The sequence below is a fragment of the Mesoplodon densirostris genome, chromosome 7 (assembly GCF_025265405.1).
Source record: "Mesoplodon densirostris isolate mMesDen1 chromosome 7, mMesDen1 primary haplotype, whole genome shotgun sequence".
Classification (NCBI taxonomy): Eukaryota; Metazoa; Chordata; class Mammalia; order Artiodactyla; family Ziphiidae; genus Mesoplodon; species Mesoplodon densirostris.
In genome coordinates, this window is record NC_082667.1 from 88,591,808 (window position 1) to 88,614,181 (window position 22,374).

Consider the following 22,374-nt stretch of genomic DNA (forward strand, 5'->3'; position numbering starts at 1 on the left):
AGCCAGAGCCAGCTGCTCGACTCCCTAACTAAAAAGCAGAAGAAGCATCTAAGGGATTTCGGCGAGGAGCATCCCTTCTATGACAGGTATGGAGAGGCAAGGCTGGGACCGGCGCTGCCGGCGTCCTTTCCCGGTGGGAGCCCGCGTGTCCCCGCGTTTGGTCCGCCGGTGCCCCGGGGGTAGTGACAGGGCAGCTCCCGCCGCGTGCCACGCTGCCCCGGCGCCGGCCTAGCTCGCCCGGGGATCCTGGCGGCTTCCCGCCTGAGATGGGGTTCTTCGCCGGTCTTCCTACCCTTTGTTGAGCCTGTAGTTTTATGCTAGACGGCACGCCTCCTGTGTGGCGACTGGGCAGAGATTTTATAAGCTTGTGTTCGTTTTATATGTTTTGTTTTTAATTTTTATTTATTTATTCATGGCTATGTTGGGTCTTCGTTTCTGTGCGAGGGCTTTCTCTAGTTGCGGCAAGTGGGGGCCACGCCTCATCGCGGTGCGCGGGCCTCTCACTATCGCGGCCTCTCTTGTTGCGGAGCACAGGCTCCAGACGCACAGGCTCAGTAATTGTGGCTCACGGGGCCAGTTGCTCCGCGGCATGTGGGATCCTCCCAGACCAGGACTCGAACCCGTGTCCCCTGCATTGGCAGGCAGACTCTCAACCACTGCGCCACCAGGGAAGCCCCGTTTTATATGTTTTTAAAGAATTGCTTGGGGGCTTCCCTGGTTGCGCAGTGGTTAAGAATCCGCCTGCCAACGGAGGGGACAGGGGTTCGAGCCCTGGTCCGGGAAGATCCCACATGCCGCGGTGCAAGTAAGCCCGTGCGCCACAACTATTGAGCCTGCACTCCAGAGCCCGCGAGCCACAACTACTGAGCCAGGGTGGTGCAACTACTGATGCCCGCGAGCCTAGAGCCCCTGCTCCGCAACAAGAGAAGCCACCTCTCGCCGCAACTAGAGAAAGCCCGGGCGCAGCAACGAAGACCCATAGCAGGCAAAAATAAATAAATTAAATAAGTTTAAAAAAATGAAAAAAAAATTGCTTGGGACCCTCGACATCACCTATCTATTCAATGACCATGAGGAAACTAATGTTTGGGTAGTTGTGGGTTCCTCTCTAAGTGTCCAGACTCTCAGTTATGATCTTAGTGCTCATCCCACCCCTTTGGGCTGCTTTATCAACAGTTAGAGGGATAGTCTACTTAAGAAATTTGCTAGAAAAGGTGAACCCCGAGGGCTTTTATTTGCCAAAATTTCCCATCTTTTGGATGAGAGCCTGTTACTGTGTGACTGTAGTATTTGTCATGTGGTCTTGTTAGACTTTTTCATTCGTCTCTTATTATCTATTTGGCATATCCTTCCAAAACCTGTCCAAATGCATATGGAGTTTTTACTTGACAATAGATATAATGTATTTATAATGGTATAGTCTGCCACGTTCATTGAAAGTTGTATCATTAGACTTTTCCTAATTGCTACATACTAGTAGTTAAAGTTTAACATTGCCTGTTTCTTCTCAGGGTTTCCAGAAAGGAAGCAAAACCACAGACTTGTCAACTGGTAATGCTTTATACCTTCTTTATGATAGTAGATTCTGGACTGTTACTTTTAAGATTATATATGGTACTAAAGTTTGGCTACATTTCCACTCTCTTTGATTTTAGATGTAAGCTATATTTTAGTAATATTGCTTAGTTTTAAGTGCAGATGTCTGTTAAAATGCCATTGTGATAAAATATATCGTATAGAGTATGAAACTGTCCTAAGAGATTAGCCTTTGAGAACCTGTTAAGGAGGCTTACCACAGGGCTCTTGGTGAATCCTAAGAGGGAATGTCATGTTTGCTTAACATAAAATAGAGTGCAAAATCATCAAAGGTCTTATTTCATTACCACAGACTCAAAAATAAAGTACACTTTTTTTGTTGTAAGTTTTCCTGTTGCTCCTTTAAAGGTGCCAGATGTCTGACACATAGGTTAGATCGCCTTATAACCTAAATCTCCATGTGTTTAGTTTGCTGTCTTCCCATGTGGAACATGAGCAGTTCAAAGAAGAGGAAGCGCTTCTAGAATCATAGCTAGATTAGCTGTTTTAAACAAATTTGGTGCTAGGTCTGGTTGAATAGATAGGATTGCATATTTGCAGAAAAGCTAGTTTTTATTTAGAAAAGTCTGAACTTGGTTCCACTGTGGGCCTGATGATAGTCGTGGGGTAGCAACAAGAACAGTATAATTTTTGTTTTTAAAATCCCCATTTTCCTTTTAGTCAGAGAGTTTATAGATACTTCAAGTTCTGAAAGTGAAGCATAGAGTGAACCAGAACAAGTTTCTGGTTACAACAGACTACTTGCCACATTAAAGGATGTCTCCAAGGAAGATGAGGAGGAGGAAGAGGAAGAAGACAGTGTTCTAGATGAGACAGAAATGAGTCTTGAAGATGGCGATAGTGACGTCATTGTGGAGGAAGAGATGGCAGTAGAGTCCACTGACGTGCAGAAGAGTGAGTGTCTCTGATGTGGGTTTATCATCTTTGCAGGGACCACAGACAGATTGCCCCAGGGGCAGGGTGCCTTGTACCACAGAGCTGGGTGAAAGCACATGGATTCAAAGCAGAGATTCCTAACATTGTTGGGCTCTGTGATATCTTCAAGAATCTGATGAAAACACAGGACCCTGTGGCCATAAAAATGCAGAAATGACATTTTTGCTTATGATTTCTAGGGTTTCATCAATCCTACTTCAAATTCCCCTGATTGAGAGGAAAGGGCACATAATTCTGTTTTTGTAATGGTCTCAATTTATGAAAGAGATTATTGTTCCTGCCTTAGAGGGACCAAGTTTAATGGAAGATAGACATAAAATATGCAAAACTTTTCAAGCATCAAATCTGAATGGAACCGATAAATATAAGGTGTTAAAGAGATGCAAAGTGGTCACATGCTGCCAGGGTGAATGAGGGGAGGCTTCAGAGAAGAGCTGGGACTGAAAGCTGAAAGGGACTCTGTCTCACTCAGACATCTAGGTGACTATTTTTTTAAAAATTATTATTAATTTATTTATTTTTGGCTGCATTGTGTCTTTGTTGCAGTGCGCCGGCTTCTCACTGTGGTGGCTTCTCTTGTTGTGGAGCATGGGCTCTAGGCACGTGAGCTTCGCTAGTTGTGGCACACGAGCTCAGTAGTTGTGGCTCACGGGCTCTAGAGCACAGGCTCTGTAGTTGTGGCGCACGGGCTTAGTTGCTCGGCGGCATGTGGGATCTCCCCAGACTAGGGCTTGAAACCACGTCCCCTGCATTAGCAGGCGAATTCTTAACCACTGTGCCACCAGGGAAGTCCCCATAGGTGACTTTTTAATTTAACTTTAAAATCAACTTTATTGAGGTATGAATTACATTCAACAAGGTGTACCCGTTTTAAGCATGTAATTTGATAAGTCTTGACAAATGTGTATATCTATATTGTCATCGCCAAAGTCAAGATACAGAACACTTCCAATACCTGCAAAAAGTTCCTTCTTGTCCTTTTACAGTCAGTTTCCCAGGCCTGGCATCAGGCAACCACTGACATGCTTTCTTTCACTATGTATTAGTGTTTCCTATTCTAGAAATTCATATGAATGGAAGCATACAACAAGTACCCTTTTGCACGTGGCCTCTTTGGCTCCTCATGTTGTTGTGACTCATCCGTGTAGCTCATATTAGTAATTCATTTCTTTTTATTACTGGAATAGTAGTCCATTGTCTGAAAATATCTGGGTAACTTTTTATATTCTATTATCTTAATGCCTACTTGCCTTACTGTATTTTTTTCTATACTTTAAGGTGTCACACACCATTCTTAGTATTTTCATTCATCACTTGTACTCGGATACAAAAATCGTTGCCTCAGACTTAGGGATTGTTTTAATTTTCTTGGTTTTCCAGTTTTCTTTCATGTTTTAGGTTTTTAAAAATGAAAAGTTTGGCTTTTTAAATTATAAAAGTAATATATATTTACTGTAAAAATTTAAGAGGGTAATATAGTTAACGTATATCTCCTCCACCCTGGGATGAACACCTTTAACATTTTATAGAACCTTCCAGGCTACTTTTTTATGGATATATGAGTGAATATATATTTGTGTGTATGTGCATAATGGCCTCATACATTTCTGTAAGTTACTTTTTCTTTAATAATATAACGTGTGTAACTGTGGGTTACTGCAGCTAGAACCCTGGTGTCCAAACTCCAGGCCAAATCTCCTTCTACTACATTACACTACCATGGGGAGGTTTAAAAAAGAAAGGGAAAGTATGAAGGGTGATTTTACCATAAATTAAATCAACTTGAAAAGGCGCATTTGGAGAGTCAGAGAGTACTGATATTGTTAGAAAGAAGAAAGGTTTAAAAGCTGGTTAAATCTCAGTTAAAAAAAATCCATATGTACCACATTGTAAAAAAGAGAAGGAAGACGGCGTTCATGATTACTGGGCTGGCAGGGTAGGGGACAGTTGCATGCTGGGGGGGCTCTCGTACTGGCTCTTCCACTCTTCACACTTGTGCTCGGCCAGGGCCAGGGGCCGCTGAGGGAGATCAGAGGAGAGGGTGGTGCCTTGGGGGTTCCAGGGAGTTGTGCAGCTGGCTCCCTTGCCACCCAGACTGCCCCAGGGTTCCCAGCCCCAAGGGTTATGGAGCATCCCCACACCTGTTTGCTCTGCAGTTGCTGTCCCGCACGCATTTTCTCCTCCAGCACTTTCTGCAGTGTCTCCTTGGCCTTCTGCTCATAGCTGTTTTTCTGGTCTTGCATCTGTAATAGCAACTTATTCATTCCCCAAGAAGTGTATTTCTGTAAATTTGAGGCAATTCAACAAATACACATTGACCTACTGTGTGCTAAAGCCTGAGCAGGGATACAGAAATGAAAAGAAATTGGTCCTTGCCCACAGAGCAGAGATGTCAGTAATCTGGTGGACCTTCTTCCAGGCTGGAGGCAGGCAGGGAGAGTCCCTCAGGTGATGTGAGAGGTGAGTGGGGATAAAAAACTGCCCTGGGCATGCTGGGCATTCTCCCCTAGGCCTTCCACAGTCATTTGAAATCCGACATTTCCAAAGGGAAATCATCTTTCTAAACCTGCTCCTATCTCAGTGGCCAGCATCACCACCCACCCAGTCTCCCAAACCCTAAACCAGGGAATCATCCTTGATTTCTCTCTCTCCTTCTTCAAGGACTCAGTTCATCATCAAGCTCTGTCAGGTCAGCGTCTTTAACGGCTCATTCGTCACCTGTATCCTCTATCCCTACTGCCACCGCCTTAGTTCAGACCCTAGTGACACTATTATATGGATTATATAGAGACTATGTGTTATCTTCATGCCTTGCCTCCCTTCAAACCCTTTTCAGTCCTGCAGCTAGAGGGTTCTTTCTAAAACTTACATCTGATCACATCACAACCTGCTTAAATCTCTCAGTGGTTCTCAGTGTTCTAAGAATCAGGTCCAAACTCCTTGGCATGGTTCCTACTTACAAGCCCAGACTTTGATCTCATGCTGCCTCCACGCAAGCTGAACTGCTTGTAGGTCCCCTAAGCACTGTGCTTTTCAGCCTCTGCCTTTGCCCATAAAGCTTCTTCTGCTTAGAGTATCGTGACCCACGCTTCTCACCTGGTTAACTTCTACCCATGTTCAAGATTCAGCCCTAGAATCATAAATTCTGATAAACTTGGCCAACCATACCTACCCCCCGACTCTTTATGGATTAGGCAGGTTTACTGGTGTTCACATAGTATCTGTATTTCTGATCTATTGACTCACCTGTCTCCTTTAAGGGATTGTAAACTCCTTTGGGTCAGGGAGCATTTTTTTTTCTTTTTTTTCTTTTTTTTTGCGGTGCATGGGCCTCCCACCGTTGCGGCCCCTCCCGCCACGGAGCACAGGCTCCAGACGCGCAGGCCCGGCGGCCCCGGCCCACGGGCCCAGCCGCTCCGCGGCACGCGGGATCCTCCCAGGCCGGGGCACGAACCCGTGCCCCCTGCATGGGCAGGCGGACTCTCAACCACTGCACCACCATGGAAGCCCCAGGGAGCATTTTTAAAAAAATAAAATTATTTTTGTAGGCTTGGGGATCTGAACAATAGTCAGTAAAGTCAAGTTTTAAAAATGAATACTTTTGTATTTTTAGAATTTCTCCTGGCTTCAAGGTCAAAAAGAAAAAGACACAAGAGCAGCTTTGCAAATTCACTGGGGGTCTTGCCTTTCCAGTGCTTTTCATTTTTATGCCCTGTGATTTTTGGGAAAGCAGGAGCCTTTTACTGTCGATTCTGGGTTACCCAACTGGGTAAGAGATAGTCTAGATAATGCAAATTTAGAGTTCAATATCAAATCATTTCCATTTAGCTTTGGAGTCATCTGAAAATTTGGATTTAAATGTTGAGTGGGGGGGCCTACCTGGTGGCGCAGTGGTTAAGAGTCCGCCTGCCGATGCAGGGGATACGGGTTCGTGCCCCGGTCTGGGAGGATCCCATATGCCGCGGAGCGGCTGGGCCCGTGAGCCATGGCCGCTGGGCCTGCGCATCCGGAGCCTGTGCTCCGCAACGGGAGAGGCCACAACAGTGAGAGGCCCACATACCGCAAAAAGAAAAAAAAAAATAAATAAATGTTGAGTGGGTCTTATGTTCTTGGAATTGTCATTAGAAACCAGATACAGGAGTTACTGGTTGAGATCATACATGGTTATGTCCAGGTTATTGGACTTAACCATGCTGGTCACTGACCAGCTTTATCCCCCATTGAAAACGAGTAGACTGGCATTCTGGATTTTATGTCAGTCTCTTATGAGCTTGGTTGGCATTACTGAAAAAATAAAAGTTGTGGATCCGCAAACCCATAGACTCTATAGGCTATGTTCCCCTGCAGAATTCTAACTACATGGCCACCTTATCTTCCTAACATCAAGTGGGAGCAGTCTGGCCGGTCCATCTCGTTCTCTTGATCTTGAGTCCTCTGCCAAAGACATCCCCCTTTTCTGCACCAGCACATACGTCACAGCCCTGAAGAAAGTGTAGACATCTGAGATAGGTTAACAGTGGGGGAGGGCTGATATCCCGTGAACAGACACATAAATGCCTGTTAGACCTGGAAATTGAAAACCAGAGAGGCGGGGCCACACTGGTTTTGGCCCAGGCCACCAGCCACTGGTGTTCCCAGCAAAATGTTCCCAATGTGGGAGTTTGAGGAAGCAGGGAAAGGCAGGTGGTGTGAGTTTATTAGGACTTGAGGCCCTCAGCCTCGCACTGAGGCAAGCTGAACCCCCAGAGCGTGCTTCCTGCCCTCCTATGGGCTGCTACTCCTAAAGGTGCTTGGTTTCAACAGTTATTTGTGCATCAGGTTAAAGACTGAAGGGAGAGGGAACAGCAAGCCTAAATTCTTCATATCATACGCCACCTCCCTTTCTCTTCTTATTATATAAGCAATTCATGTGAAAAACAAATAAGGCAAGCAAAACAAAACAAAATTACCTGAAGTCTTGCTATCCAAAAGTTACCATTAGTATTTTGGTGTATACTTGTTCCAGATTTTTCTTTATTTTCAACCCTTCATTAAGGCCATTGTAGTGTTGACAGATGATGCTGGCACAAGCACTTGAGATGAGGCTCCTCTTTTTAAAATACTGTATTTGCATTTGGCTTAATTGGTCTCAGGCCCTGCCTTGCCTGGTCCCCAGCGTGGTGTTTTCTGCTGCAGTCTCTGTAAATTGGAGTTGGGGTGATGGGGCGGTCAGGCAGGGCTGTGTGTATCTGTGTCTGTATGAGGGAGGGCGGGCACACTTTCCAGTGTTTCTGGGCAACAAGCAGGTACTCACTGCAGTTTCCTATCCCTCAGGCCTGGGCTGTGGAGACCGGGGAAGTACCAGGAAGGGGTGGACGACCCCGACCCAGCTAAATGGAAGGCCCAGCTCCGCTGTGCGCTCAACAAGAGCAGGGAATTCAACCTGATGTACGACGGCACCAAGGAGGTGCCCATGAACCCAGTGAAGATATATCAAGTGTGTGACATCCCCCAGCCCCAGGGCTCTATCATTAACCCAGGTGAGGCCCCAGCTGCTGGGGAGAAGGTGGACAGTGTGCCAGGTTCCGGGCTGGACCCTTAAAGGGATAGTCGACTTGAAAGTCGCCTCGCTTACAAAGTTGAAGACTGGTAAATAAAGCAAGAAATGCTGTCCCTAGAAAGAACCCAGAGAACAAAAGATATAAACTCAGCACAGTCTTCCTGCCCACCCAGTGGAACAGTAAAGCATTAGAAAGAAGAGGGGGTATTGAGTTCTATAAAAAATAACTTCTCTTGGGACTCAACACTGAGAAGAGAGGCCAGGTAGTTTAGAAGAAGGAGGGCTTAAAACTTAGAAGGTCTGAGTTATAAACCTCGGTCTTTCCATTTCACTACTTGTGGGACATTGAATCAAGTCATTCAACGTTTTGAGCCTCAGCTTCTTCCACTATAAAATCTGGGTTCTCATCTTTCCTGCGTATTTCAAAGGCTGTTCTTAGAATCCATTGACATGTCATTATGAAGGCTGTTAAGTTCTCTTTATAAATGATGGGTAAGTGATCATTTAATTTGTATGGTATTTTTCCTAGGAGAATACCACCTGATCCCTATATTTACTCAATGTTTAGCCAGTTCCGACTAAGAGCCAGATAATTTAGACTTGACCTCCAGTGAATCTAGTGAGGCTCTGCCATGAGGGAAGGGTCTGTCTTCACAGTAAGCTTATAAAGGAGAGAAGCTGTGCTCCTTGGGTCCTTAGAAGGGATGCGAATGTGTAGAAAGGGGTTTAGAGTAGGAATTAAAAGATTTCTAGGAGAAGGGAGTAGGGTCTGCAGCTCCTGGATAGGGGAGGAGATGAGAGCTTGCACTGGGGCTCCGTAGGAGGAGCTGGGAGTGGGGTGAACACCCTTGGTTCCCACTCTTTGGCATTGAGGGTGCACACTGAACCCAAGGAACCTCTGTGCTGGCAGTGCCTAGCTTGAACAGTGGGTCAGCTGCAGGGATGACAGTGCAACGTGAGCACCTCACTTTTGACCTTTGTGTGTGTGTGTGTGTGTGTGTGTGTGTGTGTTTCTCGGGTAGGATCCACTGGATCTGCTCCTTGGGATGAGAAAGATAATGATGTGGATGAAGAAGATGAGGAAGATGAGCTGGACCAGTCACAGCACCACGTTCCCATCCAGGACGCCTTCCCCTTCCTGAACATCAATGGTGAGTGGGGTGGGGGGTGGGACCGAGGCATGGAGAGGATGTGAGGGGCTTTGATTTTGCAAGCGTTGACACCATATCCACCATTGCACTGGGAGCAGCGACCAGGCCCTGGGGCCAGGCTGCCAGTCTGTTAGCAAGTAGGAGTCCTAGGCAAAGGAACTCCGTAGGCATAGTTATCCCAGTGGGGTGGCTTCTAGGCAGAGAGAGCATCTTCTGAATCTTATGTGATAATTCAGAGAAATTAAAAAATTAAATTCATTCTCAATCCCACATACAAATACACAAGCTGTTACAAATTTTGCTGATTTCCTTCAGGCCAAGTGCAGGGATCCTTTTCGTGAATTGTAGGCAAACTCTTCTGCTATTTCCCTCAGTACAAATTTTCTGTCACTGCCTTAACAGCCTCTGCTAAGGCTGTATCATGGGAAACTTGTGGCTCTACAGCTCTTAATACTAGGCTCTGATAAAATTTCTCTACTAGAGACTTTTATCTTTTTTAAATTTATGTATTTATTTATTTATTTTTTGTGGTACGCGGGCCTCTCACTGTTGTGGCCTCTCCCATTGTGGAGCACAGGCTCCGGACGCGCAGGCTCAGCGGCCATGGCTCACGGGCCCAGCCGCTCCGCGGCATGTGGGATCTTCCCAGACCGGGGCACGAACCCGTATCCCCTGCATCGGCAGGCAGACTCTCAACCACTGCGCCACCAGGGAAGCCCTATCTTTTTTTTAAATTGACTTTTTGAATTCAGCTTCCCAGGAAAGATGAGTTTAGAGGTTGGAGGGTCCCTGTGAGACAGAGCAGGTCCTGCACCTCCCACTGCACGTTCTGAGGACGCTCAAGCACAAGGTGAACTGCTCTTCCACAGCATCTTCCCTTGAACTTTTCACTGACCTGCTCCTAGTCATATGACGTGCATTCAGTTGAGTAGCTTTTCACTACTTTTCTAAGTTCCATCTGGCTGCTAGGGTCAAATGAGATACTTTTGCCACCTAGAAAATTTAGTATATGAAGAGGATTCCTGTAGGATTTTGGAGTCCCCTTCCCTAGGTGATGCCCCTTCTTTTGAGAATCAGGAAATGACTCTTATCTGTCTACTTGCCCTCCTTCACTTACTCTGTCATTTATAACCTTGCAAGCAAGTGATGAGTAAAGACAACGATCATAGAGCTCTCTCAGGTTAATACTGCCACAGCTACATTCCCACTTGGTGCAATTTTAAGATTTGGACATTTGGAAATGTGAGATCCTTTCCCAAATCTTTGGCTCACTCATTCTGTTATTCTCACCCCTTAAAAGGATGCAACCCATTTCCAGGATCATGATTTCCCTTTTTTTTTTTTTCATGTGTTTTTAAAGCTAATATTGTGTGTCCTTACGTTATGGGCCACCTTGGATCCTTTATGGAAACATGTGAACATATATTAAAAATAAAAAAGTAAAATGTGGCCCTACAGCCACACCGGGATTTCATTGCCCTGAGAGAGGAGTTGGGGCGCATCAGTGACTTCCACGAAGCCTATACTTTCAAACAGGCTCCGGGCCAGCCAGTTTCCGGCTTAAGCAAGGAGAATGTTCCAGCGGTAACCAACAAGGAGAACCTGGCGACGCCGGTCTCGACTCCATTCCTGGAGCCGACCCTGGGGAGCGACGGCTCTGCGGTCACTTTCGGGAAAACCCAAGAGGATCCGAAACCATTTTGCGTGGGCAGTGCCCCACCGAGTGTGGACGTCACCCCCACCTACACCAAAGACGGAGCTGACGAGGCAGGATCAACCGATGGCAAAGTTCTGAACCCGAAGCCATCTAAGCTGGCAAAGAGAATCGCAAACTCCGCTGGTTACGTGGGTGACCGGTTCAAGCGTGTCGCTACCGGACTGTACGCAGACTCCAGTCAGCTCGGCCGGGAGCAGCGGGCATTGCAGGTGAGCGCCCCCCCACCCGAATTTCAGGAGCCTGACCAGTTGTCAGGTTTTTTTAATGTGTGAAGAGGAGGGGGCCGGGGGTATGATAGGGCAGGACACCGCGCTGATTTGGTTAATGAAGCTTAGGATAATTTAAATGTTTGAAATGTGTCCAGTAAGGGGACGTAAGTGGATACTTGAAGTTATTCTGTAGATTTTAAGTGAACTCCACTCAAATGCTGATAACGGAAGTTTTAATTATTGCGAAGGATGTCTAAAAGACTGCATGACATTTACCTATCAATCGCTTTGCTTTCTCTGCCGTTACTGTACGTTAACAAATATACCTCAAAGCGCTGCTTAGAATGCCTTACGTGATACTTGGTGGAGGTGTGTAGCGGCCGCATGTCTGTGAGATTCGTGCAATTTTTTTTCCACCATAAAGCAAACAAACAAACAAAACAAAAAAACAAACCTTGCTTAAAGGGATAGAGTATGTATTTAACTTGCTAGTGAATGATAGATGTTGTATAGGAATTTCCTTAAGATATTTTACTTTTAATTAAAAGACAAATAAAGCCAAAGTGTTTTGCAATGTTAAGAAAAAAATTGGTTTATGCTTATAAAAATGTTATCTAAAGTTATCTAAATGACATTGAGTGCCCATTTTAATGACATAGATGGAAGGATTACAAGAGGACAGTATTTTATGTCTACCCGCTGCTTACTGTGAGGTCCGTTCTTCAAATTTTTATTACTAGAATCTTACATAAACCTTCTGAGTTAAATTTCATTTCCAAATATACAAAGGGAAGTTTGTGGGCCATGGTCTTCTTTATTCACTGTGCATTTGTTTTCTTTTCTGTTGTGTTTTTGTTTTGCTTTCTTTGCGTTGTGTTTTTGTTTTGTTTTATTTACCTTCGAAAGAGAATGTCTGTCTATGCCACAGTGTATGTATGGCTATACATACACACCACATATATCTCTACATACATATGGATTTATGAAGAAAGAGTGTGTGACTAGTTACACATAGACACTCTTACATTTTTATCGTTCAATTTTAAAATATCTCAGTTGTATCATAAATTGTGGTTGGTTTTGGGCAAACTTTTCTTTGAAGATACTTTCCTTTAAGGTAAGGGCAGTGAAATAGCTTTGGTGGTAAGGTGTGTCTTTTTTCCATCTCCGTTCTCTTTCTAGCGTGCGGTGATGCGCTTCTCAGAGTTGGAGATGAAAGAGCGAGAAGGTGGCCACCCCACGACCAAAGACTCCGAGGTGTGCAAATTCAGCCCCGCTGACTGGAAAAGGCTGAAAGGAAGTCAGGACAAAAAGCCAAAGTCGGTCGCCCTGGAGGAGGCCATTGCCGACCAGAACGACAGTGAGAGATGTAAGTGAACCCAGGCGGCTCGCGTGTGGTACCACGTCGGTGGGAACGGGGCGGTTCCGCTCCCAGTGCCGAGGGAGGTGAGAGGAAACAATACGCTTCCGACGGCCCAGCGTCTGGGTGCTGGCTGTTCGGAGAACGGGCTGCTCTGGCCACCCTTCCCAGCTGTGGATTGCAAGGCTGGTTGTCCTTTTGAGCGTTGCAGCATCCAGGAGTGAAGCACCTATGAAATGTTGTTTCCTGGCACGCATCTCCTTTTTCCGGAGAAATGCTAGTCCTGTAGTTAGTAATAGTCTGATACAGTAGAGCAGAGCAATGGCAGTGCAAGACCTCCAGCGTAGCAGGTATGTGTTCTGTTTTGTAGCAGGTACGGATACGGGTTTTTGGTAGCAGTGGAATGACACTTGCAGCCAGAGCCAGACCCTCCAGAGTGACGGTCTCCTATGGGAGGGAGTGGAGAGTACTCGGATTCTCCCTCCGAAGGCAGAGGTTCCGTTCAAATGAGATGAGGGCTGATGAAGGCACCAGAAAGAGGAGCAGAATTGTTCTCTGAGGCAGAGGCGTGTTTGCAGTCACTAGGAGTTGACAGCACGCTCCGAGGGCGTGGGATCGACGAGGCCGTTCTTCCCACCAGACGGGCTGTATTCGGTTTTGGAGGCCAAACTGGAGAGAAGGCTAGTGTTTGCCTCGAGTCACACTCTGCGGTCCCATCAGCTGCTCCCCCACTGGGGTTGACTTCGGGCTTTGCCCTCGAGACTTCCTGGGCTAATGAGATGTGTTGGCAGCAAGAGGAGGTCTTTCTCCCGCTTTCTTCAGTGTGCGTGCTTGTGGCCTGTGGCCTGCAGCCTGCTCCGGACCCCAGAAACCTCACGGGTGATGGTGAGTGAGGGCACCTAGGTGAACGTCGAGGACAGGGTGGGCGTGAAATCCTCCTGAGATGGGACAGTCGGGGTTGGTGGGCACGTTTGGGAGGCCCAGGCCCTTGGACCCAGTCGTAGGGTCGGCGTTCGCCCGCACGCTTAGGTCGTGGGTGCCTGATGCAGTTCGGGAAAATTGTGGTCAGCAGCAGCGTGTGCTTCTCTCTGCTGCTTGGAGCACTGCCCTCCCCCAGCTCATCTTTGGGGTCAGACAAAGGCCTGTGGCCAGGGTTCTGGGTAAGCCACACCGGGACCGGTGTGTCTTACGTGGCTCCCGTAGAAGGGGATTTCTGGGGCTAGTCAGTGCCGGCCTGACCCGAGGGATGGGGCTCTTGATGTGCCTGGAGTAGACGATTCCGAGCTCTTCCCCCTCGGGATTGGAATGAAAAACGGAGGGTCCAGGCCACCCTGGAGTGAAGCAGCAAGAAGGTCTCCCTCCTTGCCTGTGCTCACAGCTGAAACGCAGCCCTTACCCTCCTGAGTGGCCTCATAACTCAGCTCCTGGGGAAGTTTCTCAGAGAGATGTGATAAAAGTGGGCAAGGCCAAGTTCACGGGGCTGCACTTTTCTGAGGAGGGGATCTGCCTGTTGTGGGTGGACGGTGAGGGAGGCTGGAGGAAGGGAGCGGGCAGTTAACCGGCCTCGAGTCTTCTCTCCCTTTTCTCCAGCAACGTGGCGAAATCCAGGGTGGCCGCTGCCCTTCACGTCTCAGTGGCCTCATCCGCCCTTCTTCCCAGAGACGTTTGTGTGCGTCCTTCCCAGTCTTTCCTGCTGAGCGTGGAGACGAGAACTTGGTGTGGCTGATGGGGGGCAGGGCCTGAGCCCCAGATGATTCCGAAAGCCCTCTCCCCCCACCGCCTGCCTCCAATCTCAGACGGACCGACGGGTCTCTTCCTGGAGCACCCGGCACATGGCCCAGTGAGCCATGAATCGCCACCATGGGAGGGCAGGAGAAGGGTTGGGGAAGGTGAGGGGCTCCGTTTGAAAGATTGGGGCAATGGAGGTGGGTTCCCCACCCACCCTCTGTCTTGTAGAGACGTGGGGTTTGTAAATAGCTGGTCAGGAAAGGTCACCTGAAGGGGCCACTGTTCTTACTGCGGCCTCCACGTCCAAGGCCCAACAGGTTTTCACTCCATTCAGCTGGATATGAACGGGCCTTCTTGTTCTTGGGCCATCACGTCTTGAGCTGATATGGGCTCAGGTCCTTCTCATGGGTGTCGGTGTGGCCGAGAGCCGAGCTGTGAGCACATGGGAGCTGGGGCGGGGATTTGGGGTGGGCAGGGGTCACAGAGAGGGTCCAGGACGCCTTCAAGATGCCTTCCCCCTTCTGAGGCAGCCCCTACCCATGGAGGGCCCAGGAGCTTCCAAGGTGGTGGGTGCTGTTTGCGCGGCCCTGGTTTTCCTGGTGCGGGTGCATCTTGTTGCTAGGGGCTTGTTTAAAAAAAGGAATTAACTTGAAAACACAGTGGCCGAGATACTCATTTATTCTTTATGATCACATGGGTGGCTGAGTGAAATTTTTATTTTGGAAGTTCACCAAATGAGTTTGGAGGTTCCTCAGACTTGGAAGTTCATCACTAGGAACCCTCAGTGGCATTTGAAGATGGGGCGGGGCAAGGAGGCATTGGTCCCTTCCTTCTCAAACTTGGAGTAACCATCTCCCTTGCGAACCACTTGTCTGGGACAGGCCTAGGACCTGCTCAGTGGCAGTGCCTGGCCAGGAGCTGGAGGAAGCCTCAGTCGAGGGGCTTCATGAAACTTCTTTGCTCAGGGAACTTCTCTTCCAGCTGAGCACCTGCACGTTTGTAAACTACTTTGGAACAGAGATCCCCTGCACTCCTTGTGTAGCGGGTGTAACTTTTAACAAGGTTAGCCCTGACTGGAGGTGCTATAGTTAAGCTACAGAGAAGGGGATTTTAATCCTGGGGAGCCTTCCAGCAACTCAGAACCCTCTCACCTTGTTTAGGCCTCACTGGGCATGGCTCAACAGTGGTGAGGGTGCTTTGCTGCCACAGTGACTTGTAAATGTTGCTGTGGTGATGCTTCTGTGAGGTGATGCTATGGTACAACCATAATGTATTTGGGATATATGTGCTGTGAGTCATAGGACCATGCTGCAGGGACCACGTTCACATCTTGCTTAGACTGGGTGACCAAGGGCACATGGCTTCCCACTTTTAGAAGGGCCAAAAGTAGCAATGATGGCAAAGCCTGATGGTTAGGATCCCCGTGTATCTATTTATCTCCCCATCTCCATTGCCCTCAAGGGTCATCCTCCTGTGGGTCGTGGTTAGAACAGTCTTTGAGAAGCTCCAAGTGACACACACGGAGCCTCTACCCCATAGCTGGTGGCCATGGGCATCTTGGGCAGTCGGGGTGGGTGTCCTTCAGGGTTATTACTGGCCTGGGTAAGGTCACACTAGCGTAAGGTCTTGGGGGGCCTTAGCCGAGGGGAATTGAGATCTTTGCCCTAAAAGGCTCCGGGGTTGGGGGAAGGGTGGATGGACCTAGTTTGGAAAAAGAAACGTTAAATTGGACATGAGGGTTCTTAAGGTAGCCCTTCCATTCCTCCATGGATCCCCTCCCACGGAGCTTTTAGGGAAGGCTGAATGGACCAGATTGGACCAGAGAAGTCCAATGGTGTAACCAGCAGGGCTCACCTCTTAAAATTTCCTACATTTCAGGCCTGAGATTCAGGCTGGTCTGAAAGTCTTGGCATCTTTTGGTTAAAGGGATTTTTCCAGCCTTTCTCTGTGCTGAGCCCGGCCCGTGATTATGAAGCCCACCCTGGAGGGAGGCTAGCAGTAACATTCCCACTTTACAAGTGAAGGGGGCCGAGTTGTAAAGCGGCGCCATTCCTGCCCGAGTGTTTAAGAGGGTCACAGAGCAGCCGGAGTGAGAGTTGCAGCACGCCGTCTTCACCGGGCCTGCGGTAGCCTGGGCTGCATCACCCGTAAGCACAGGCCAGGAGTTTGGGGTTTCTCCTGCTGCCATGACAGGAGACCCTCGCGGTTGGGGTGATTCCACCATTCCGGCAAGAGTAGATGGGGATCTCTCCCACCTTGGGATAGCCTTGGAGAAAAGCTAAGTGTGTTCCACCTTTGAGAACACAGGTCAGGCTAGCCCAGGCCAGGGTGAGGTTCATCCCCACAACTGGCTGCCATTAAATGCTGGGAATGCCCCCAAGAGAGGCTGATCAGGGGACCAGCCGGCTGGGCAGAAGTGGGAGTGATACTTGAAGTGGTCTAGGGAGAGGAGGAGGAATGCGAGCAGCATGTGAGGGGTGTGTCCATGATTTCATCTAGAAAAACCGGGCTGTGGGAGCTTAGCTCAGGTGTTAACGAAATACCAAACTCATACACCCACCTCCACCCCCGGCCGGTGATGGACACAGGGTCATCTTCAGGGAACTCTTTAACAGCACAGTGATCATTATGGAATTTATTTGTGTGTTAGAAACAATGTGACTAGCTAAGCAGTTGAACTGTTTTTTTGGCTAGAGCAAAAGTGAGGAGTGATGTTAGGCTGGGGTGATTGGAGGAAAAGCCCCAAGTGGATGCTAGATTGAGCAGGGGGGCAGGAGCAACACAGGCGGAGCTGGGGTGTGAGCAGTTCAGCCCTGCCCCCCACCCCCCATGAAGGGGATTGGAGTCTTGTCTTTGAAATGTCCTTAGATGCTTGTTGCCTGGGAAGGAAGGCGTGGAGACGTGCCAGGTGGGTGACTGGTGTCACTGAGGGCCTTCTTCCTAGACAGGAAGTAGGAGCAGCCCCTCGATGGCAGTGAAATGCTTTTCCCCCCACGGGTGTGGAAAGAGGACAGACGGACTTGTAGCAATCTGGTTGAGTTCTTTGAAATTGCCCTTGACCCTTGTGTGTGCACCAGGAAGCCTTTCCTTTCCCTTTGCCAGGCTCCTCTTGCCTTGGTCTCCCCAGCTTCCCAGGCTCCCACCATTCTTTCCCTCCCCTTTTTCTTCACCCTCGCCCCTGCTGACCCAAGTGAACATGGGTGCTATGTCTGTGTAGATGGCAGTTGGGGGCTATTTGGTCTCTTGATGACATCAGCCTTTTTTGTTTACTAGCAGTTGTTTCCATAGTCATTTGTAGCTCCGCCCTGATTGGTTGGATCTTACTGTGAGGTCACTCACCCCCCCTTTAAAAGTAAGCCACCTTGGAGAGTTAAGCAGTTAGGGAGTGATCTCACATGCCTATAGACGGATGGTGTAGATGCCTCACCTTGACCCTTGAAGGATGGATTGTGAGTGGGCTACACGCCTCATTTTCTGCTTTCTTTGCTGGTTGTGTTCAGCTGTCCTTCCTTTGGGACGTCTTTCTGAGGGTTTTGTGCTTCCGGCGTGTGAGGCCCCTGGTCTCCAAAGGGGGGTGGTCTGTTGGTAGCAGATTGCCTTGGGCATGGGGGTCCTGCCTGCTCCTGGTGACCTTTGTTCCCTCCTTTCCGGGTTGTCTCCCCTCCCCTAGGGGAGTGTTATGATGGAAGCAAACCTGACCCCTTCAAAGCCCCAGAAGACAGTGATCTTCCTGAGGACATGGACACGGAGCCCCCCAGAGAGTCCCCCGCCGACCAGGCGGCCCCGGACGCGTCACGCAGCCCCACCCTCCGGCTGAACAGAAAGCGCAAGGTCTCTGGCAATAGGAACCACACTGAGACCACTGTGCTCCCGGAGGACTCTCTGCTGAAAGCCAAGCGGAGACGGGTCTCCAAAGGTGAGCTCGGTTTGGCTTCGGGCTCGCAGGGCACCCTACGGAAGTCCTGGAGCGGAGCAGTGGAAAGTTCCAGTCCCACCCTGGAGCCCTGGGGGGAGCCACTCACACCTCCCCACGCCCCACCGCCATCCCACCCCCCACCCCCCCAAAGCCAGGTGCCGGAGCTGGAGCCCAAAGGTGGCCAAAGGCAAATAGGCCCCCTCCCGAGACTTGGTGACAAGTTCCAGCCAACACAGTGACCACACCCCTCCCCTCCCCCACCCCTGTTAGTGATGTGTAAGACAGTTTGTTCCCCCCAACCCACCCCCCCGCCCCGGGGGGCTTCTTCATTAATTTGTAGTTATTCCTCCATTAGCTGACTGGCCTGAGAGGGAAATGACAAATAGTTCCTCTAACCACTTAGAAGAGCCACATTATAGTGAGCTGACCAACCTGAGGTGTGCATTGAATTAACAGGGCTCCATCCCAGAAAGCAGCGCCGCTTGCTGCACCTTAGAGAACGGCGGGAGCAGAGAGCAAACCTGGCCGGCAGGGCAGGAAGGAAGTGACCCAGGCGGTTCAGCCTGCGGTCACCCCCCAGGGCAATAGCATCTCCGAAGAGAAACCTGGCAGGAAAAGGGCAGAGGCCAAAAGCAACAGAAGCTGGTTGGAGGAGTCCCTTAAATGCAGTGACAATGAACAAGGTACGCACGGGGCGGGGGGCGCTCCTGGAGGGTGGATCACCCGCCTTCTGTGGGAAACGGCCCTGGAGGGGACCTGAGCGCCATCCAAGTTGACAAGAGTAGCGTGTGGCGAGCGGGGAGTTTTCTTCATGAGGTCCTTTCAGCCTGCACACTTCCTTATGGAATGGACAGTGAGGCGGGAGCTCGACTTCCTGGGCTGCTCCTCATCACCCAGCCCGCGGCTGGGCAGGAAGGGAAGTCTTGGGTGACCCCGGGTGCTTGTCAGTGCCCTCATTCCAGCCTCAGGCTATCCCCAGTCGCCCTGTCCCGAGCAGCCAGGCCCCCCACGGGTGGGGACGGGAGCGCACGAAGGGCTGGCTTCTGCCCTGTCTTGCGGCCCTTTGAAGCGACTTGCCATTTGGCGTTTCGTGGGTTAGCCTATTTGCCGGTTGAATGTGGGATAATTAAAATATTAGTGCTTTGAAAACATAATTGGTATATCTTTAAAAACTGAAGGTGCTCCAACGATCAGTGCTAACAATGGGCTTTTCTCTCCTCACCGGCTACAACTGTGTAACGCCCGCTGCTTCTCCCCCTGACAGATGTGCTGTTCACGGACAAAGAAATGGATTGGCAGCCTTCGCCCCTGCCGCAGAAATACACTGACAACAGCGAGAAACCATCCGGGAAGCGACCGTGCAAAACCAAGCATTTGATCCCTCAGGAGCCCAGGCGGGGCTTGCTGCTGCCAGGGGACTCCTACGTGGACAATGCGGATGGCAAGGTACCTCTTGCCCCTGGCTCTCCCCCGCCCCCCGGGCCTATGCAGGCACATCCCGCCTGCCTACTTCTCTGCTTCTGGGGACAGAGCTTTCCTTTTCTTGAACCCCACCCCCAAAACGTCCCTGCCCCTTCCTAGGGGACCTGTCTCCTGGGTGGTGGTGAAGTTTCCAGCTAGTAAAAATGCAACGCCTGCGCCCCACCTCCCTCAAACAGAGAGGAGGAAAAGTGCTTTCCTTTGTAACTCAGGGAGGAGGCGAACCAGGCGGGTGGAGGAAGGACAGCCTGAAATGTGTGCGCTGCCTGGTTTCGTGATAGGTGACCGTCCGGAGATTTTGAAAGCGGCCTGAGCCCAGTTCCGACTATGATCTTTCGCCAGCCAAGCAGGACCAGAAGCCCTTGGACCGTTTGCAGCAATTGTTACCAGCTTCCCAGGCCTCGCAGCTGACATGCTCAAGCTCCCGTCCAGAGACCACCCAGTCCCGCCCGATGCCACCGGAAGCGCGGAGACTTATTGTCAATAAGAACGCGGGCGAGACCCTCGTACAGCAGGCCTCCTGGCTTGGCTACGAGGTGAGCATCCTTGTGGGTGCCCCGGATCAGGATCCGCTGGCTGCTGCTCCTTGGGTGGGGGACACACTGGCTGGGGATGGGGGGTGGGTCTCAGAGCCCAGCCCCCTCCACGTGGCGGGCTGGGCTGGGTGTTCCAGCAGGGTGTTTGCGTTGGCCCTGCTCACACTGCGGGCTCTTTGGTGGCTTGTTCAGTCGTGGTGTGAAAAGAAAGGCAGGCCTCTCTGATGTTCCGTTCCCATTCAGGCAGGTAGGCTGCTTTGGCCAGTCTGGCTCACTTATCTCTGATACAAAATCTGACCTAACCCAGGGCTTGGCGACCAGGGGAATTTTAATGAGCCCTTTTGGATTCTGAATAGCAAGAAGGAGAGTAGTTATTAGCTCTACTAACTTGTGCTGTTTGGGGCAGAGTGATGCCCCTGTGGGGTAGCGGGTGGGAAGTGTCTGTGCAGAGTAGGGGTGGGAGTGGGGCAGACCTGAGCAGTCTCTTTCTGAGAGGGCACGGGAGCCGAGGGCTGATGGGCGGGGAGCAGGGGTTGAGTCTTGCACAAAACTCCCTGTCCACACTGCTGTATCCCAACCCAGCACGGCTGATGACAGTGATAGCCTCTATTGCTAGAGCAACATAGAAAGATAGCTGATATCTGCCTAAGCCCGTGTGATCTGTAGTAACTCCTTTCACCCTTTTAACATCTTCACTTGGGAGTAACGAGTACTAGCCCACTCTCGGATGAGGAAACTGAGCCTCAGAGGGGTTAGCTGATACCCGTACAGGTAGCAATCCAGCAGTGCTCCACAGCCCACCACGCTCCTCAGCAAGACTGGCTCACACTGGAATTGCCCTTTTTACAGTTCAAAACCTCTGTGAGACAGATGGCTCTCCATGCCCTGTGCAGTTCCCCCACCATACTTGTCAGTAGCAATTGTGATGTAATAGCCCACAGGGCAAAGGCATTTTTCTGTGCTGGCATCAGCCCTCTGGGAGTTGAATGGTGACAGTAAAATGCGGTGCAGCAGGCTGAGCGTGGAGGTGTGGCTGAGCACTGGGGTGGCAGGACCCAGGCTGGCCCGGAGCCCTGGCGCCCACACCCTCAGCCAGCTCTGTGCCCCTGTCCCCCATCTCCCGTCATGTGCCCCCACCCCGGTCCATAGTGCCGTGAGCCCTTCGAAGTGTGCCTGCCTTGGCCCTAAGGCATGACTGTGGGTGGGAAGTTGGAAGCACTAGGGCTATGCTTAGTTTGGGGGTGTTTTTTGTTGTTGTTGTGGGTTGAATGTGCTGTTGTTTATATCTACACGTCTCTTGGAGACCTCTCCATTAGCTAGAGAGCACTTTCTGGTAGTTAGCGCAGTTACTTGCAGGTGAAGTCCAAGGAGCACCCAGTTGGTTCCCCAAGAGCTGAGAGCGGGCGCCTAGGAGGACAGAGCAGATGTTGCACATAGTGTTGAGCTAGACCCCCCGTGGTTGAGAAGATAGTCTCCTTGCTTCCAGCAAACGCTGGAGGTGGGGGGGAGACCCCTAACCCCAACTTTTGGGTTAGGGTTGAGAAAGCAGACTCCCGCTTCCAGCAAATGCTGGAGATGGGGGGGCGGGGTGCTGCTGCACCCGCCGTGGAGGGCGGGGCTCCGAGCCCCACCTGTGAACTTGGCATCATTTCCAGCAGCCTCCCTTTGGGACCAGAGACGTCAAAAGACCCTCGTTGGTCCTCTAAGACAGTTTCCATTTTGGTTTGGTGGCTCTGAGGCCTGGACCAAGGGGCACTTGATCCATACTTTTTTAGGCTACCTGGCCTTTGATTGCACAGGAAGCCTTGGGAATGTTTAGGGTCAGATTTGTTTTTTTCTTCAAATGTAAATTTCAATATGTAGATTCCACACATCACCAGTGTTGATGCTGAACATTGTGACAAGTAGATGAACGCTTTCAACTTTGAATCCAACTTCCTGGGATTTCTCTGGGCAGAATTTTAAACGTTGGGATGATGGCCCAGTTGGGAGATGTGGCAGCTTCAACCTTTTAAAATTGAAGGACAGTTTGCTTAAGCAGATAAGGGTGTGGTTTGGGAGGGTTTTCCTGAAGTTTTGTCTTCAGCATTCTTGGTTATTTTCTTCTGCTTAGCCAAAGATACCATGTGCAGTATAAAGGCTGTCTGAGCTTTATGTCATGATAATGTGGTTCTGGAAGTTTAGAAACACGCTCTGGCTTCAGATCC

At 49.9% G+C, this 22,374-nt stretch overlaps 3 protein-coding genes across 3 annotated transcripts in view; all 3 read left to right on the forward strand.

The window, feature by feature from the left end:
- Nucleotides 1-10,670, forward strand: LOC132493272 (interferon regulatory factor 6-like). The gene is made up of 6 exons (XM_060103624.1): nucleotides 1-86; nucleotides 697-985; nucleotides 1,512-1,551; nucleotides 7,846-8,051; nucleotides 9,094-9,222; nucleotides 10,583-10,670. The coding sequence occupies exons 2-6, from the start codon at nucleotides 889-891 to the stop codon at nucleotides 10,663-10,665; spliced, it is 555 nt and encodes a 184-aa protein (XP_059959607.1). The 5' UTR covers nucleotides 1-86; nucleotides 697-888; the 3' UTR covers nucleotides 10,666-10,670.
- LOC132493269 (centrosomal protein of 78 kDa-like) overlaps nucleotides 1-22,374 on the forward strand; it is an 88,526-nt gene that overhangs the window by 31,271 nt on the left and 34,881 nt on the right. The gene's annotated exons all lie outside the window — the stretch shown is intronic.
- The window catches only part of LOC132493265 (BCL-6 corepressor-like), an 18,548-nt gene continuing 6,843 nt past the window's right edge, over nucleotides 10,670-22,374 (forward strand). The window contains exons 1-6 of the mRNA XM_060103614.1: nucleotides 10,670-11,148; nucleotides 12,331-12,517; nucleotides 13,331-13,393; nucleotides 17,907-18,152; nucleotides 19,417-19,598; nucleotides 19,982-20,167. Coding sequence (XP_059959597.1) covers nucleotides 12,340-12,517; nucleotides 13,331-13,393; nucleotides 17,907-18,152; nucleotides 19,417-19,598; nucleotides 19,982-20,167 — 855 coding nt within the window. The 5' untranslated portion in view covers nucleotides 10,670-11,148; nucleotides 12,331-12,339. The remainder of the gene's footprint in view (nucleotides 11,149-12,330; nucleotides 12,518-13,330; nucleotides 13,394-17,906; nucleotides 18,153-19,416; nucleotides 19,599-19,981; nucleotides 20,168-22,374) is intronic.